At 42.0% G+C, this 14,601-nt stretch overlaps 1 protein-coding gene across 9 annotated transcripts in view; it reads right to left on the reverse strand.

The window, feature by feature from the left end:
• The window catches only part of DGKD (diacylglycerol kinase delta), a 68,584-nt gene that overhangs the window by 25,673 nt on the left and 28,310 nt on the right, over window positions 1-14,601 (reverse strand). For 5 of the 9 annotated variants that reach the window (XR_007778248.1, XM_030227229.2, XM_030227226.2 and 2 more), the window contains exons 4-7: window positions 2,800-2,904; window positions 1,860-1,992; window positions 1,201-1,307; window positions 565-690 (exon numbers count right to left, since the gene is read on the reverse strand). Coding sequence is in view for 8 of the 9 variants with exons in the window: in XM_030227229.2 (XP_030083089.1) it covers window positions 565-690; window positions 1,201-1,307; window positions 1,860-1,992; window positions 2,800-2,904 (471 nt within the window). In the remaining variant the exon portion in view is untranslated. Of the gene's footprint in view, window positions 1-564; window positions 691-1,200; window positions 1,308-1,859; window positions 1,993-2,799; window positions 2,905-9,974; window positions 9,995-12,501; window positions 12,610-12,935; window positions 13,160-14,601 lie in introns of those variants that run through there. The other 4 variants (XM_018913087.3, XM_018913085.3, XM_050977999.1 and 1 more) reach the window with 4 other exon arrangements.

The following is a 14,601-nucleotide window of genomic DNA, read 5'->3' on the forward strand; positions in this document are numbered from 1 at the left end:
TTCTGGTACACAAAGCTGCAAGATAGAGGGTTTGCTTGGCATTTGAGCCCCCATTCCAGAACATATTTTGTGATACTTCTCCTACTAGTATAATAGACAACTGAAAACACAAGCAAGATCTGCATCCCTTCAGTGGATAGGCAAGAGCAATCTAGCGCAATGGAAGGGAAATTGCTATTATTAAAATAGCTGAGTATTCTTTATAGTTTGTTGCACCTTTTCAGCCTTAGAAATAACAAATAATGGCTCCTTAAAATCCAATGTAGCCCATGACAGAAGTATTGATTCATGTCTACTGTACTTAGATTCTTCTCTGAAAGCTCACTCTCAAAATAAAATGAGTTTGGCTAAAAGCAGGATACTTTTTTCAGGTCTTGCTTTTATGTATCACAGCAACATTTTTGAGCACAAATTAAATTCTTATTTCTTGCAGAACAATAAAGTCCTTCATGGCAAACACTGACAGCATGGTTAGATATTTTATTCTAAGCAAGTGTCATTAAAGTCCATAGAGCTGATCAAAGGCTGTTCTTTTACTGAAATGATCACACTTTTTCAACTCACCATGGCTTTGCACCACAGGCAGCGCCAGTCTTGCAAACGCAGGACACTGCCACAGGTTTTATCACACACAGTGCATTTGGCACTCACAGGCAGATTTCCTTCCAGCCACTGATGTGGCATTGAGATCTGCAAAAGATACAGAGGGACAGAAGCTTAAAGGTACAGGAGGCATCGTGACTCTGAGATACAAAGAGAAGCAAGTCTTGATATGCACTGTTGAAGGACAGCAAAGGCAATTTCTACAAAATACCTGAGGACCAATTCTGGCATTTTACGTCATGCTCAAGCACAAAGAGTCCAGGTGACTTACTCCAGGAAACACTGACTTACATCAGACATCCCAATATGCTAAGGTGCTGCTCCAAACACTCATTTACTTTTCTTTTGCCAAAACTTAGATCAAGTTCCCCATGCCTCCAATTATTTAATCTCAACTCCCCTCACCCATTCCTACTAAGGAGTCCCTTACTATCTGGTTGACTTTTCACACAAAATCTCATGCTCTGTCAGTAGACATCTGTTCCATGTAAAGGCAGAATCTGCTATTTATGAAGCAAAAAAAAAAAAAAAGCTACAGAACACAAGGCAGTGTTTCCATATCAAGGTAAGGCTGGAAAAGTTCAAACAAACACCTACCCCATCTTCATCCTCAATGATATCCTTCCCAATAGAGGCCAGAGTTGTCCACTTGCAATTGTTGGTTGCCCGCACAGCACAGCGCTTGTGGGCTTTAAACTTGCACACTAGGGAGGAAGAGATGAATGCAATTAATCCTGCCTCAGGAAGTCTAATGTGGCAGTGTGTATTTGACTCCAGAAGAAAGCATGGGCACACTCGATCCTTTTTAGCACCACCAAAATGATCAGCTGTAAGTGTTCTGTATTAATTCTTGCCTTGTCATTTTTGCCAGTTGCTTGTACAAAGCTTAGTGACCACCTTGTTAAATTTAACATGATTTACATAGTCACACACTCCTCCATCATTTTACACAGCGTAGGTGTCACCACATTCATGTTAGAAACATGAGCTGTGCCAGGCATTTCTGCTAAGCCAAAGCTGGTAAAGAATAACCTCCTGGCACTCAAACATTAAACAAGGATCTTCTTACAAATACAATTATTCCCATAAATAAGAGTCTTCTTATGAAGATTCTCTCAGATACCTCAGAAGTGTGTATCTGCTCACTGCAGACACATGACATTAATAAGGGATGGCATAATATATGTGGGTATATGGGCAAAACCAAAAATAAAACGAGGCTGTTCTCCCCAGGCAGAGGATGAGGGCACACTTACCTTCACAGGACAGCCCATGTGACGTGACCCCAGACAAGGCCTCCCGACACACATTGCAGTACGTTGGCCGGGCATGGGAGCAGGCGTACCAGTTATGCATCCCTGAGAAATGGTCCATGCTGTACTGGGTAGACTGACCATATAAATGTATTACAGCAAGGTTTAAAGCAGGGCAACAAGACTTTTTTCCTCAGAAGACTTGCATGAAGCACTCAGAAAAAGCAGAAACAGAGCACTTTTTCACTAGGAAACAGCAGGCTACATGGAGTTTATATGCATTAGCTGACACCCAGGAAGGTCTCTAAGGCAAAAGAGACAACCTGAAGAAGCCACACCTTTATTACAGCTCCTATAGCACCTCTCATCCTTGTATTACTACAAGTGTGTCTAGGGAAATGAACTGAAGAGTTTATCTGCAGGAGAATTTATACCCATTTTTTTGTCGGATTAAATTTTCAGAAAGATCAGTTCCCCAGCCTGGCTCATTGTGTAACAGAGAAATGCTTGTGCCAGCATAAGGGAGGCAAGCATCAGAGTGGGGAAAACACAAGATAGCTTTTTGTGGTGGCACTCTGGTCTCACTCAGCCCCAGGAAGCAGGTAGATGCACTGAAGCTGGCAAAATATCAAGCAGGCAAGATGTGAATTGGGACAGGGAAGATACTTGAAAAATGAAGACAGTGGGAGGGGAACTTGGCTTCATAACCTATCCATGCTCTGAAAATTCTCTCCGAATTCCCGAGGGAGCATGTACAAAGCCAAACATTCTTTGGAGAATCACTTCAATGTATCTGGGATAAATTTTACAGAAGGTCCTAACACTACAACCTATTACAGTGAATAAAATTACTTCTATTAAGTTCCCTAGAAGATGACTCTCAAAACAAGCTGTGGTTTAGCAGACGAAGCACAGAACACAAAGGAACATATTTTCCTATTACCTCAAAATGTTCACGGTTTTGGACAGTCTTCAGTGCTGCAATCCAATCTTCCATCTCCTTTCTGTTATCGGCACAAAGGATGAGCTTCCGACATGGAGTGATAATCTGAAGAGAGAGAAAATGAGGAGTGGACATGTCAGTGAGAGACAGCAAGAGAATACCTTACCACTAGTGCAGCCTGTTGAAGCTATTTTCAGAGCTGCACAATGGAAGTTATTTGCACCTCTGAACTGTGTTTCTCTTCCATCACAGCACACCTTAATTTCTTCCAAAATGTACAGAACCACCAAGATTTTAGCTGTCATTCTCCATACTGAACTGAGTAAAGAAATCTCTCATACCTACATAACACCACAACACAAATCAAGCATGGAGCAGCAGGAGTAACTACATGCAGACTTGCATAAGTCTTTTTAAAGGACTTACTGTACTTTTAAAATTGGTAAGGACATTAAGACATTTTGTTAATAGCATAGTTTCTAGCAATTAATGAATCAGATAACATACTCTACAATATCATTCTAAAATTTGTTTAGTCATGACAATTTGTTTAGTCTCCCTCATATGGAGGGGAGAAATAAAACAAAATAAGCAATTTGACAAATTCGACAAATAAGCAATTTAACAAAATAAGCATGTTTCCTGAGGGCTTGTTCTACACACCTAAAAGGTATTCTAACAAATATTCCCCTATCAGGCGGAAGCTGTGGTGAGTTTACCTCCCTCCAACAATCCTGTCCTCAGTGTGTTTGTACCCTGGGCTAATTCCCACGCATTAGCTGCCCTGTGTTAAATAAACAATATTTTAACAAACCAACAGAAGACATGCAGTGTGGGCTAAGTTCCCCTTTGCCCAGGGAGGCACCAGGCCTCCATGTCCTCAACCACCAGATCCCTCTCCTTCAGTCAGCTGGTGGCAGCAGAGAGAAATAAAAGCGCTGCTTTTCAGAGGACCATGTCTGCTGTTCTCAGGGCTGCCCATTCAGCTGGAGGCCAGACTTGACTATATACCAACCCTTATTCTTCCTAAGACTAAAGTCTTTCTTCCCCACAGTGTAGTTATCTGTCTCTTTTTTCACACCTCTGTATTGATTTCCATCAAGCTGATTTAAATACTGAAGTGTTTGCAAGACCTGGATTTAAGAAAAGCTGCATAAAGGTTGAGCACTGTTAACAAAAATCAAAGGGCTCCCTTTTATGTCAACTCTAAAAATTTCCAGCAGGCCAGACTCTCCTGCACCCCTCTACACATTGTATATGAAAAAGTTTGTCTACATCATTTGCTTCTCAAGCAAATTGTACCTAACATTTGAAAAAAGGGATTAAAATAAACTAGGATTGTGACAATCTCATGAGGCCTAACCATTCAGCCAAAGTTTTGTTAATGAACACTAAAACACCCACACACATCACCCCAATACCTGATATCTTGGTTTTCCAGTCTGTTTCTCATTTCTTTCATCATCATTCACAACACAGATTAAAAATAAAAGCTTCTGAAATTGAACACCAAACTTTTAGTTGATGTTGAAGTGCCTCAGAGCATCCACCAAGAAATGTGGATGTAATGTCAACAAAAAAGATACACCTGGAAAGCTCTGCTTTATTTTAAGGTCTTCAATTTTCAAACTGTTTTCATTTCATTCACAGACTGCATATCCCCCTGCAATAACACCACCTTACCCAGAGGCATGACCAATACCTTGAAACCAGTGCTAGACACATTAAGTAGGCAATGAAAGGAGCTAAATCCCTTTGTAAAGAAAGGACTGGCCATTCATACTGGAAACACAGTTTTAGCATTTGAAGCATTCTATCTTGGACAAAATGACCAGATCTGTATCAACTGTAAGCACACAGAAGTAAATATTTACACTATTTTATTGAAGAACTCCTTCTCTCTTCCCTCACTTTTCTTTAAACATTTCCAGCTTTGAAAAAATTTATTTCCAAAGAAGGTAATCACAGAAATGTTCCTTCTTCCTTGGGAAAGCAGGAAAGTGTTTAGTTAAAAGTATTTCCATCAAAAACTCTGCTATGTAAGAATGGATGCCCTAGAGAAACGTTTTCCAGAGCATGAAACGCTGATGCATAAATCAGTGTGAAGTTAGAGAAGAACAAGGGACATGTCTGAGTCCTGCTAAGAGGAAGCAGTTTTTTCCCTGGAAGTAAAACCAAGGTTAACTAATTTGTTCAGATACCACTGGGCCTTACTTTCTTCCTGGTAATAAAGCCAAGAACATCTACAGTTGCATACATACAACAGTATGTATGCACATACAAAGTCCAAACATCCTAGGATGAAGCATCCAAGGACCTTTCATGGCTGTAAAACCAGGCAAATTCTGTAAGGAATCACCAGTTCATCTGAGTTACTGGCATGCTCTGGAGCAGCGGGGAAGAACAGCTTCAGAACACTCCTACTCAGTGCTGTCCCTTTTCCTACTTTTCTGCCTTTTTGGGGGGACAGAAGGAAAATGCAAACTATAGCATAGTTTTTAATCACACTGGAAGACTAGAAATTTAAAACACTGACATAAAATACAGAAATACAGACATTTTCTTTGGTAAGAATTAATTTCTGAGGCTACTGACTTCCTGGATAATTGGATAGAACATCCAATATAGAAAGCAACTAATTCCTTCTTAAGTCCTACTGCACCTACTGCATCATCTTAAAAATCCCCACATTCAGTGTTAGACAACCCTCTGTTCAAAGAACAAAGTCGACGTTTATAAGACAAGAGGATAAATAAAGAGATCAAAAGATTTTCATACATGAATCATCCAGATAAAGAGTCACAGAATTAAAATAAAGAGTCTATTGTGTAACCACACACTGCAAATAAAAATGTAACTGTGCAGGATAAACATATGAAGAGCATTCCCCATTAGTCAGTTCAAAAGCAACATTTGCACTGGGATTTATTGGTATCACCAGAGATGGGAAATGAAAGAATAAACCTCTTTATTTAAAGCAACCGCTTTAAAAAGTTTGCTCCTAAGGAGAACAAATTGGGATAACTCAGACTTCACTATGAAGGACAGACAAGATTTTAATGTAACTAGTGCAGCAATTATTTGGGGAAATGAGAAACCATCCAAACCTGTTTTCCTGATCAATATGCAGCGGTATTAGAGTTAAACATCTTAACGAGGAATCAGGAATGCAGAAACGTGTTAACAGCCCCCTTCCTTTGCAGAGCAGTTCAGCAGCTCTGCCGTTCACACACTCCACACTCACGCCCAGCCCAGCCCAGGTACCTGGTGAGCATCAGCCCCTCGGGCCTGTAGGGCAGCAGCTGCCAGCTCCTTTCTGCACAGGCTGCTGGGCAGCACGTGTGCTACTGCACTCGGCTGAGCAACAGAAGCCCTAACTCACACTCCTGCCACTGTTCCCTCCCTCTCCTTGAACCAGCTATTTCAGCTCCAGACATCTCCCTGATGAAGGATACCGACAGATGGGCAAGGCTGTTACATACACTGCACTGCTCAGGCAAGAGCGATGATCAATTCAACATCTCGCACAAAAATAAAATCATTCTTGTCATACCAAAAAAAGCCCCACCAATCTTCCCCCTGGAAAGCTGTCCTTTCTCAGCCAGGAAAGGAGCTCAGGGAGCTCACTCTCAGCTCTAGCTGCAATGAGCCACCACTCTGGAACACAAGGCTTGGTTATCCCTGCTGGTGAACATGGCTACAAACAAGCATGGTCCAGCTATTTTTCATGTTCCGGCTACAGCTTTTGACTAACATCCTGGAACAGTATATTCCACAGGATGACGACGCACTAGGTGAAGCACCATTTCCTTTTATTTGTTCTAAATTTACAAAGCAGCAATGTCATCCAATGACCTCTTGTTCTCATAAATGGAGAGCACGAAAACAACAGTCTGATTGCTTCTGAGTTAGGATGAGGGCTGCCTTACAAGGAGTTAAAAAAAAAAAACAAAAAAAGTCTTCAGATTTATTTTTAATCTCACAGATTTTTGGCCTGTTTCAGGATTGGCAGAACTCTGAGCATTCCTGCCCTGAAACAGCTCTGTAGCTAGATATGAGAACTGTAATAATTTGCATAATTGCTCATATCTAGATAACAGAACTGTATCTAGATATGAGCAATTATGCAAATTAAAGTGCTTGTTCTGTCTAAAAAGTAAATATTAAAAACTTTTTTGATCCTAAATGCTACTGAATTTCTGGGCATGATTCTTTAGATTTCACTCATTAGCAGAAACTGGGTGCCCAGCACTCACTACGTGGTGATATGACTGATATCTAATCCTGACCAGAAAAAAGAGCTCCACAGTGATGGGGGGGGAAAAGGCTGCCAGTCCCTCTAATCACTCCTGGAGAGTCACAAAACCACATGGGAATGGCAGGAAGGGTTAAAAACATTTCAAATAAGAATAAAGATTAATTATGAACTTCTTACTGCATGTAAAACCCCTGAGATGATTTTGCAGAAATGGGGGTGATAGTCAGGTCCCCAGCAAGTAGCTATGCGCCTTCCATGAGTCATCTCAAGTCTATTAGAGAAATTCCCAATTTTCAAGCTTGCCCACTCTAAATCCAAAAAAACCTAAATCTGAAAATAACCATGCCTTCATTGGCTGTCTTGTGCAAACACAGACACTTTTAATACTGAAAATTTAGCTTTATCTCCTCTCTCTCGCACACATGGCCCATTCCCTCTTACCAGCTGTTAACCCCCACCACTCATGCTGACCCACACTCCTCTGTCCAAAACTAACACCAGTTTACTGACATTTCAAATCCAGCCAGCTAACAAACAACAGAGCCAACCAAAGAAAACTCCTCATTTCATGTTCTAAAAATGGACTAATGTCCCTGGATGTCCTTCCCTGACAAACAGCTGTGAATAATCAGATTCAAAAGGCAGTCCAAAAAAGACTCCTATATTAGACCAAATTTTAAACAGAAATCTGATATACTTCACCCTTTGTTGTACTGAGCAACCCTCCCCTCCCCAACAGCTGGAGCATAAACTTCATCCTGTTGTCTTGCTGCCACCCAAGACAACTTTATCATCTCTTCCCACCTGGGGCATTTTCTGGCTGCCCAGAAACTTCTCAGCAACAAACTAACAGTGTAGCCAAGCATGCCCTGATACTGTTATCAGAGTACATCTGGTGAGCTCAGTGACCACAAAAGATGGCAAAGCAAGTTAAGACCACACTGGCCCAATCACAGAGCTGACAGAAGAAATGTGGGGGGAGATGGGGTGGGGGGACATTGAACATCGCTAAATATAATTTTCCTGATGTGTACATTTCTCAGAATGGCCAAATGTGGGGGTATGAGAACACCTGCTCAATTCTGACTGCTTCCTTTTACTCATATCCTGTTCCAATATAGACTTACATTCAAAGGTGCTAGCCATAAATACCCCTAAGAGATCCTGCATTATTCCAAACAGGTGATGACTTGAGTACAGAGACAAGAGGAATTTCTGGAGCTCTAGAGACCTAGAAACTAGAAAAAAAAAAAAAAGCTGCAAATCTTCAGTTTGATCACATATGGCAAAGGTAAGGAAACCATCCCCCACCTGTAGCTAACTGCTATGTCTGCTCTGTGTGGTGGAAAATGATCTTGGCATTCTGAGAGCCCAAGATTCAGGAAGGAAAACAGGGTGAGACTGTAATGAGGACACAGCCATTTTTCCACTTCAGCTCTTGTTTCAGCAATAGCAGTAGTTAAATGAACACTGGAATACAGTATAAAACCTCACCTGTATTCATCAGCAAGGGTCACAAACCAGCAAATCCACTGTGCTTCAAACACAATTATTGGACCCACACAGTAAATGGATTAAGTGTGGATTAGCAAGCACTACTCTCTCAGCAAATACACAAAAAAGAAGACTGTGAAAAGGGGAGAAGAAAACACAGACTTGAGATTCAAACCAGCCTGTCTCAATTATATCTATTTCTGAAACAATCTGGAGCTCAGCATTAGGCCAGCAAAGCCCTAGGCAGTGAGTCGGTATGACTTTCGTGGGTCTCTACAGTTTGGAAGAGAGCGATGAGTATCAAAGACTCATGGGGGTCCAAGCCTTGCCTTCTTCCACAGACCACAGCCCTATTCTATTTTGCAATTCAGCTTTCATCCTATTTTGCCAACAAATTCAAACCTATTAACTCACTGCAGAGGTCAGTTAGATCTCTCTAAAACTGCACCAATTCTCGTCCTCCAAAACCTGGATTATATGGGAAAGAAAAAGTAGCTTTTTACATAACACTCAAGAAATGCACCAGTTTTGTGGCTTTTTACAATGCAAGATCTTAATTTCCTGCTAAAATGACCATCTTCCACCTATGGAAACTCTCACTTCCACCAAATAAAACAAGTCATTACTGGTCTTATAGTTATGCCAAATTCCTTTTCCTTTTTTTTTTTTTAAACAGCAGTAACAAGATTTTCCTCAAAGCCCTAAGTGCCCAAATCTCTGTTCGCAGTACACCGGCTATTTTATCCCCCCATGTGACTATTTTACCTTCATTTTCAATCTATAAAATCCAGGACAGCTCATTTCTACAGGAAAGCAGGTCCAGTGTGTGTTATGGTTCTCTTTAGGATCATTTTTACATTATTAGGTTCACATACCTTGCAATCTGTCCCTCCTGAGCCAGGGCAGCAGTGCATCTTCTCTGAGCATTAGCACTGGCACTTATTGCACTATGCTGTGCAGCAGGTCAAGTTCAACTCGTGCTGACCCTCCATCTGGGATTTCTCCCAGTCCCTATCCTCCCCCATGCTGCAACGGGAAACTAGACCAGTCCCAGCGTTATCCCTGGGAAAATTATCATCTCTCATACCAGGGTCACATTCCTACAGACTTCTGGAAACTGTTCCTAAACAAGGCACATTCCTGTTCTTGGCAATCGGTAAGAGAAGCACAGACAAGAAGAGGATTTTAAGACTTTAACAACAACTTAACAGGCGTCAAAAGCTAGAGCATGCCACTAGTAGCAGGTGAGAAAAACAACTATCCTGGTAGTTCAGGCCTGTTAATCCCTAGAGATTTCCAAGGATGGAGCAGTACCCATTGGGAGTGGACAGAGTGTCTCTACCAAGTGCCAAAGAATCCTAGCACAGCTCCTTTACCCACACACCCTCCACCTCATGCAGCAGATGCACATGCATTCCTTTACCTGTTTTCCAAAGGACACAGTCCTGCCAGGAAGAGTTCCTAAGCAGAACCACGCTGTTCAGAAAGTGCAGTCCATTAGGAAGGTAAAGGATGTTTCAGAGAAAACTTCCTACTCACTCAAACTGAAGTAAACCTGAAGAACAGAGAGGCAGGACTGTTCCCCAGTGGCAGGGCTGCTGTCTCAGTGGGCTCACACATGGAAAGGCTGGCACCCAGTAAATCACAGCACTGGGCAACAAAAGATCCTACCAGTTGTAGGAAAATAACCTATTACTGAGAGTTTATTGTTAGTAGCAGCTCCTCACAGCCCCATAATTTCAGCAGTGTTGAACGGAAACTAGCAGCTAGCACAAAAGGAAATTAATAGCTTTCAACAGCTTGATGAACCCAGGAGCTTTCCACACTGGGCTACCAGGCTAAGACAAGTCCTGTTCACGCATCCTGTTCACACAAGCACCAGAAACAGGGAGACAGCATTTCTGCCAGTAATGCTAGCAAGCCTCTCCCTGCATAAAAAGGAGCCTTTTCCTTCTAGAGCAGCTTCTATGTAAAGCTGAACATGCTCTCAAATGACCACACAATTGTTCTGCCTTTGTGCCCTCACCTGGAAGGGGAGAAGCAGCTGAAATCTGCAGTCTTGCTCAGGAAGGTAGGTGAAACCACAATTCAGCTTGACAATTACAAAGAGCAAAGAGATTATCGAACAAAAGCTTCCAGTGTTTGGGCAACAAGGGCAGACATTATTTCAAAGCTGTAAACTTCCCTCTACAAAAGCAAAAGCTCTTCAGTCTCCTTCACTTTTCAGCTCCCTGTCCATCCTGTCCCACAGTAAAACAGTTAAAGCTCAGTCTGACGACATCTTACAGTAGTTTCATCTCTCACAAAAACTCATACATATTTTTGAGTCACTCTGTAACGTACAGTAGCGATCGCCAGATCTCTCCACCCACAGCAACTTCTTCCAGACTCTCTAACTCTCCTTCCATGTTTATCTTCTTTTTGGTAGTTTTTCTCCAGTTTTTTTCCTTCTTTTGTGACAGCAGACTAATAACCAGCTCCCACAGAAGGCTGGATTAATAGTCCCAAAAATCCTTGACATGAAAAGATTTTAAACTACTATTTTCACTGACTAACAGTGACTCAGACTGGTCTGTTTACCAAAGGGCCTTTTCTCAAGGAGAAAAAACTGAAGTCTGGATTACAAACTACTAAAATAGCAAAGTATTTTGAAACTGCAGTGGTTCTGACAGGAAATGGGGACTGAACTGCACTTAATGAAGGAAGGTGAAAAACCAGCAGAGCAATTCTAGACACGGCAATACACCACTCTACTCATCTTTTCACTTGCTTATAAAGGAAATTCTGACAGCTGCCAATATAAACAGAGTACAAGCACTAGCAAAGAGTGTACAATTCCTGAATGTGTACACACATGGGTGTGGAAAAGACAACAACTACCAACAAAAAGTGAATTTCCAGCATGTGCTCCAATTTTGCCCAATTTAGAGACAAGAATTTAAAACCCAGGAAAAAATAACCATCCTCTTCAGAAGTCCCTTTTATCTAATCTTCCTCTATTCCAAACACTAACAGGGCAATCCATGACTGCATGAGAATTCCGGACACCTGGGACTGGCCTGTGTCACTATGCCTTCAGATCAATCAGTCTTTTTGCCCAGCTGATGCCTTCTCCCCCAGCTGAGGAAGCAGGGGAGGAAAATCCTCTCCCTTCCTAGGAAGCCCAGTGACTCCCTGGAGCATATGTTCAACTCCATTTTCTTCAGAGAGCTGAAGCCACACAGGGCAGTTTTTGGAATTTGTGCAAGTGTCAAACCACACAGATTTCCCTGATCTCTATCAGCAGAAGCTTAAAGTCCAACTATGACTTCCTGCAAACAGCTTGCAGCAAAAGTTCTTATATTCTTTCTCCTCATAAAAATAAGTGACATGCTCTGTCTCATAGCCTGTATTTCAAACCAGCACAACCAACCTCTGATCTAGGTTTCTCTTATTCCAACAGTGCCTTACAGGCACACAGCTCCTGTGCTAGGCAAGAGCAGCAAACTTTCTGTAGCTTCAGCAGCTCTATTTTCATTCAAAACTGAACTTGGCAGAGAAGACTTCACTGCCTTCTCTACTGAAAAGAATAAATTTAATTTAAAAGCACCTACACAAATAATTCAACTTTACACAAAGTCATGAACTGGCATAGGCACTTTCACTTCACTGTGAATGAACTGCAAACATAACAACATACTCTCCCCATCAGGAAGGACTGTCAGTACTTCAATTTTTTACCCAAGCTCAAGCACTTTGCCCTCTGTTTATAGGAAAGGTTACTAACCCTGAAATGAAAATTCATGCTATTTCTCCACAGCATCAGTAAGCCCTGGGACAATACAGCAAAAATACACACTCTAGAGGAGGTCAGTAAAGTAAAACTTTACAAGACAGAAACCACCAACTTTGCTGCTGAATAGAGTCAGTACTAAGTAAAAAGGTTATAATATGAAAAAATTGTAGCACACCTCAGGCTTCCACACAGCTGGAGAATAACATCCATACTCCTCAGAGATGACGGCACTCTCTCATTCAGGGGCACCCTGCTCCTCAGCCTACCAGAACCACTGCTGCCTCCAGTCATGCAAGTGCTCTGCAAGAGAGGTATTATTCCAGCCTGAATACTTCCTCTCTCCTGGGACATTGGTCAAGGTGAATCATCAGTTAATAAATAGTATTTCTTAACTGGGTGCAGCATTTCCAACAGCACCACAGGCATATTTCCCTTTACTCCGCTTCTAGAGAATACATCTACATGAATCCACTCAGGAGAGAGCACCTGAACAGTAAGAGCTTGTAGCAAACGTATACCTAAGAACCTGAGCTTCTGATACCTGTTATGCTGGCACAGGTGCCATGTTTCCCAGTGCTCAATCCACACAACTCACACTCCTGCTCTTACCTTTCACGTTCAATCTTCCTCTACACTAGTGTTCAGAGCAGCCTACTCCCTCAGGAAAAAACCTAACCAGATTGCTTGACATGCAAGGATTAGTCTCGTCTGTGGTCAGTCTCTCTGAGCTACGTACCACTTGCCACAAGCTGATTAGCTGCCTGCTTAAGGAGGAGCTGGGATAAGTTTCCTTCTGACGGCAATGAAGTGGAGAGGCAGGCGCTGACTGTAATAATATGCTGTTTCCTGTCTGCGGCTGAGCTGAGAGGTACTTCCCAACAAAAAAGGGTTTACAGGAGCTCAAGCTCCACCTCTTCCAGTGAAGAGCCATTAACTATGGAGGAGGGGTCACTAGCATGGCTCCTGGCTCTCAAAAACGTGATCTGAACCAGCTTCCCTTTCACCAAAGCATCAGAAAGAAGAAACCAAACAACACAAAATTCCCTCTCCACACAGAGGATATTTCTCCTATGGGATCTCAAAGCTCTGAATCAGAGGGGATAAAAAGTAAATGCTGCAATTCATGTTACGTGAATGAGGGTGAAAGTCCACACCACCATTTGGCAGCAATAATTGGAAAACATTTACCAAACTACCATGTGAGAACCATATTGGAACACAAAATATGTACCTGGGAAGATAATATGTCCTTTCCAGGCCCTCTCCTGATGATGACAGGCATTTTTTACTAGTATTAAAGAATACTTACCTTATCTATATACAAATCCTCCACAAAGCAAGAAAGGGTCAATGAACTGATAAGGAATCACTTCTTTAACTATACCAACTACACTGAAGGCAGCAGGTTTAACTCAGTTGTACCTTCCAGAAAAGAGCAGATTTTCAGCCCACATACCAGTCTGGGGAGAAAGAATTTGTTCACCACACATGCATTTACAAAACTGGGCCAAAGGAGACAATACAAAGTCTTTTCACAGACTTTTGAGGGGACAGCTCTGGTGGCAAAATGTTGACCTGAGCAACAGTCAAGAGAGTGTCTGGTGTCCCTGACACCTTGCAGGTGTCGCAGGGGAGAACAGGTATGATGGATGGTTCAGGTCCTTGACACAGGTAAAGCAGATCATTTTAAGACAGAGATCAGTAAAACCTAGGCTTCCCAGAATCATCTTGAGAAAACACTACTTCAGATTAAAGCATGGAACTCATCCTCATTACAGATTTTGTTTTAATGCTCCTCACAGAACTGCAAGCTAGTTTATCATTGTGGGCACCTTAACAAATCACGTTACGGCAAAACTGCATCGTCCAAGCAAAAACTGTTCATTGAAAGAGCTAAAGTCACACTGGGAAGACCCAATGTACCCAGTGTGATCCCAATTCTTCTATCAACTTTTTAGAAATCACAAGAGGTTTTAAGGGTATGGCTAAGAAAGCGCTGCTCAGAAATCAGGGCCAGGCTCTGACCTCACCCATCCAATGCTGTTGATTTTTATTTTGTTAGGAGTACAAAACACCAGACACTGATGGCAAGAGTCCAGGCTAAAAGTTGACTACTCTCTTTGAAATAAAGGGTCCTGAACTACCAGGACAACACACTTATCATTGCATTTGTGCCACAACACATCTTCTCTAAGACCCTGAGCAAGACAGCAACCCTAGAAAAAGGCACTGGGGAGAGATCTGTACACCATGTACCGAGGGATCATACATGGAA

Source organism: Serinus canaria, chromosome 9 (genome assembly GCF_022539315.1).
Source record: "Serinus canaria isolate serCan28SL12 chromosome 9, serCan2020, whole genome shotgun sequence".
Classification (NCBI taxonomy): Eukaryota; Metazoa; Chordata; class Aves; order Passeriformes; family Fringillidae; genus Serinus; species Serinus canaria.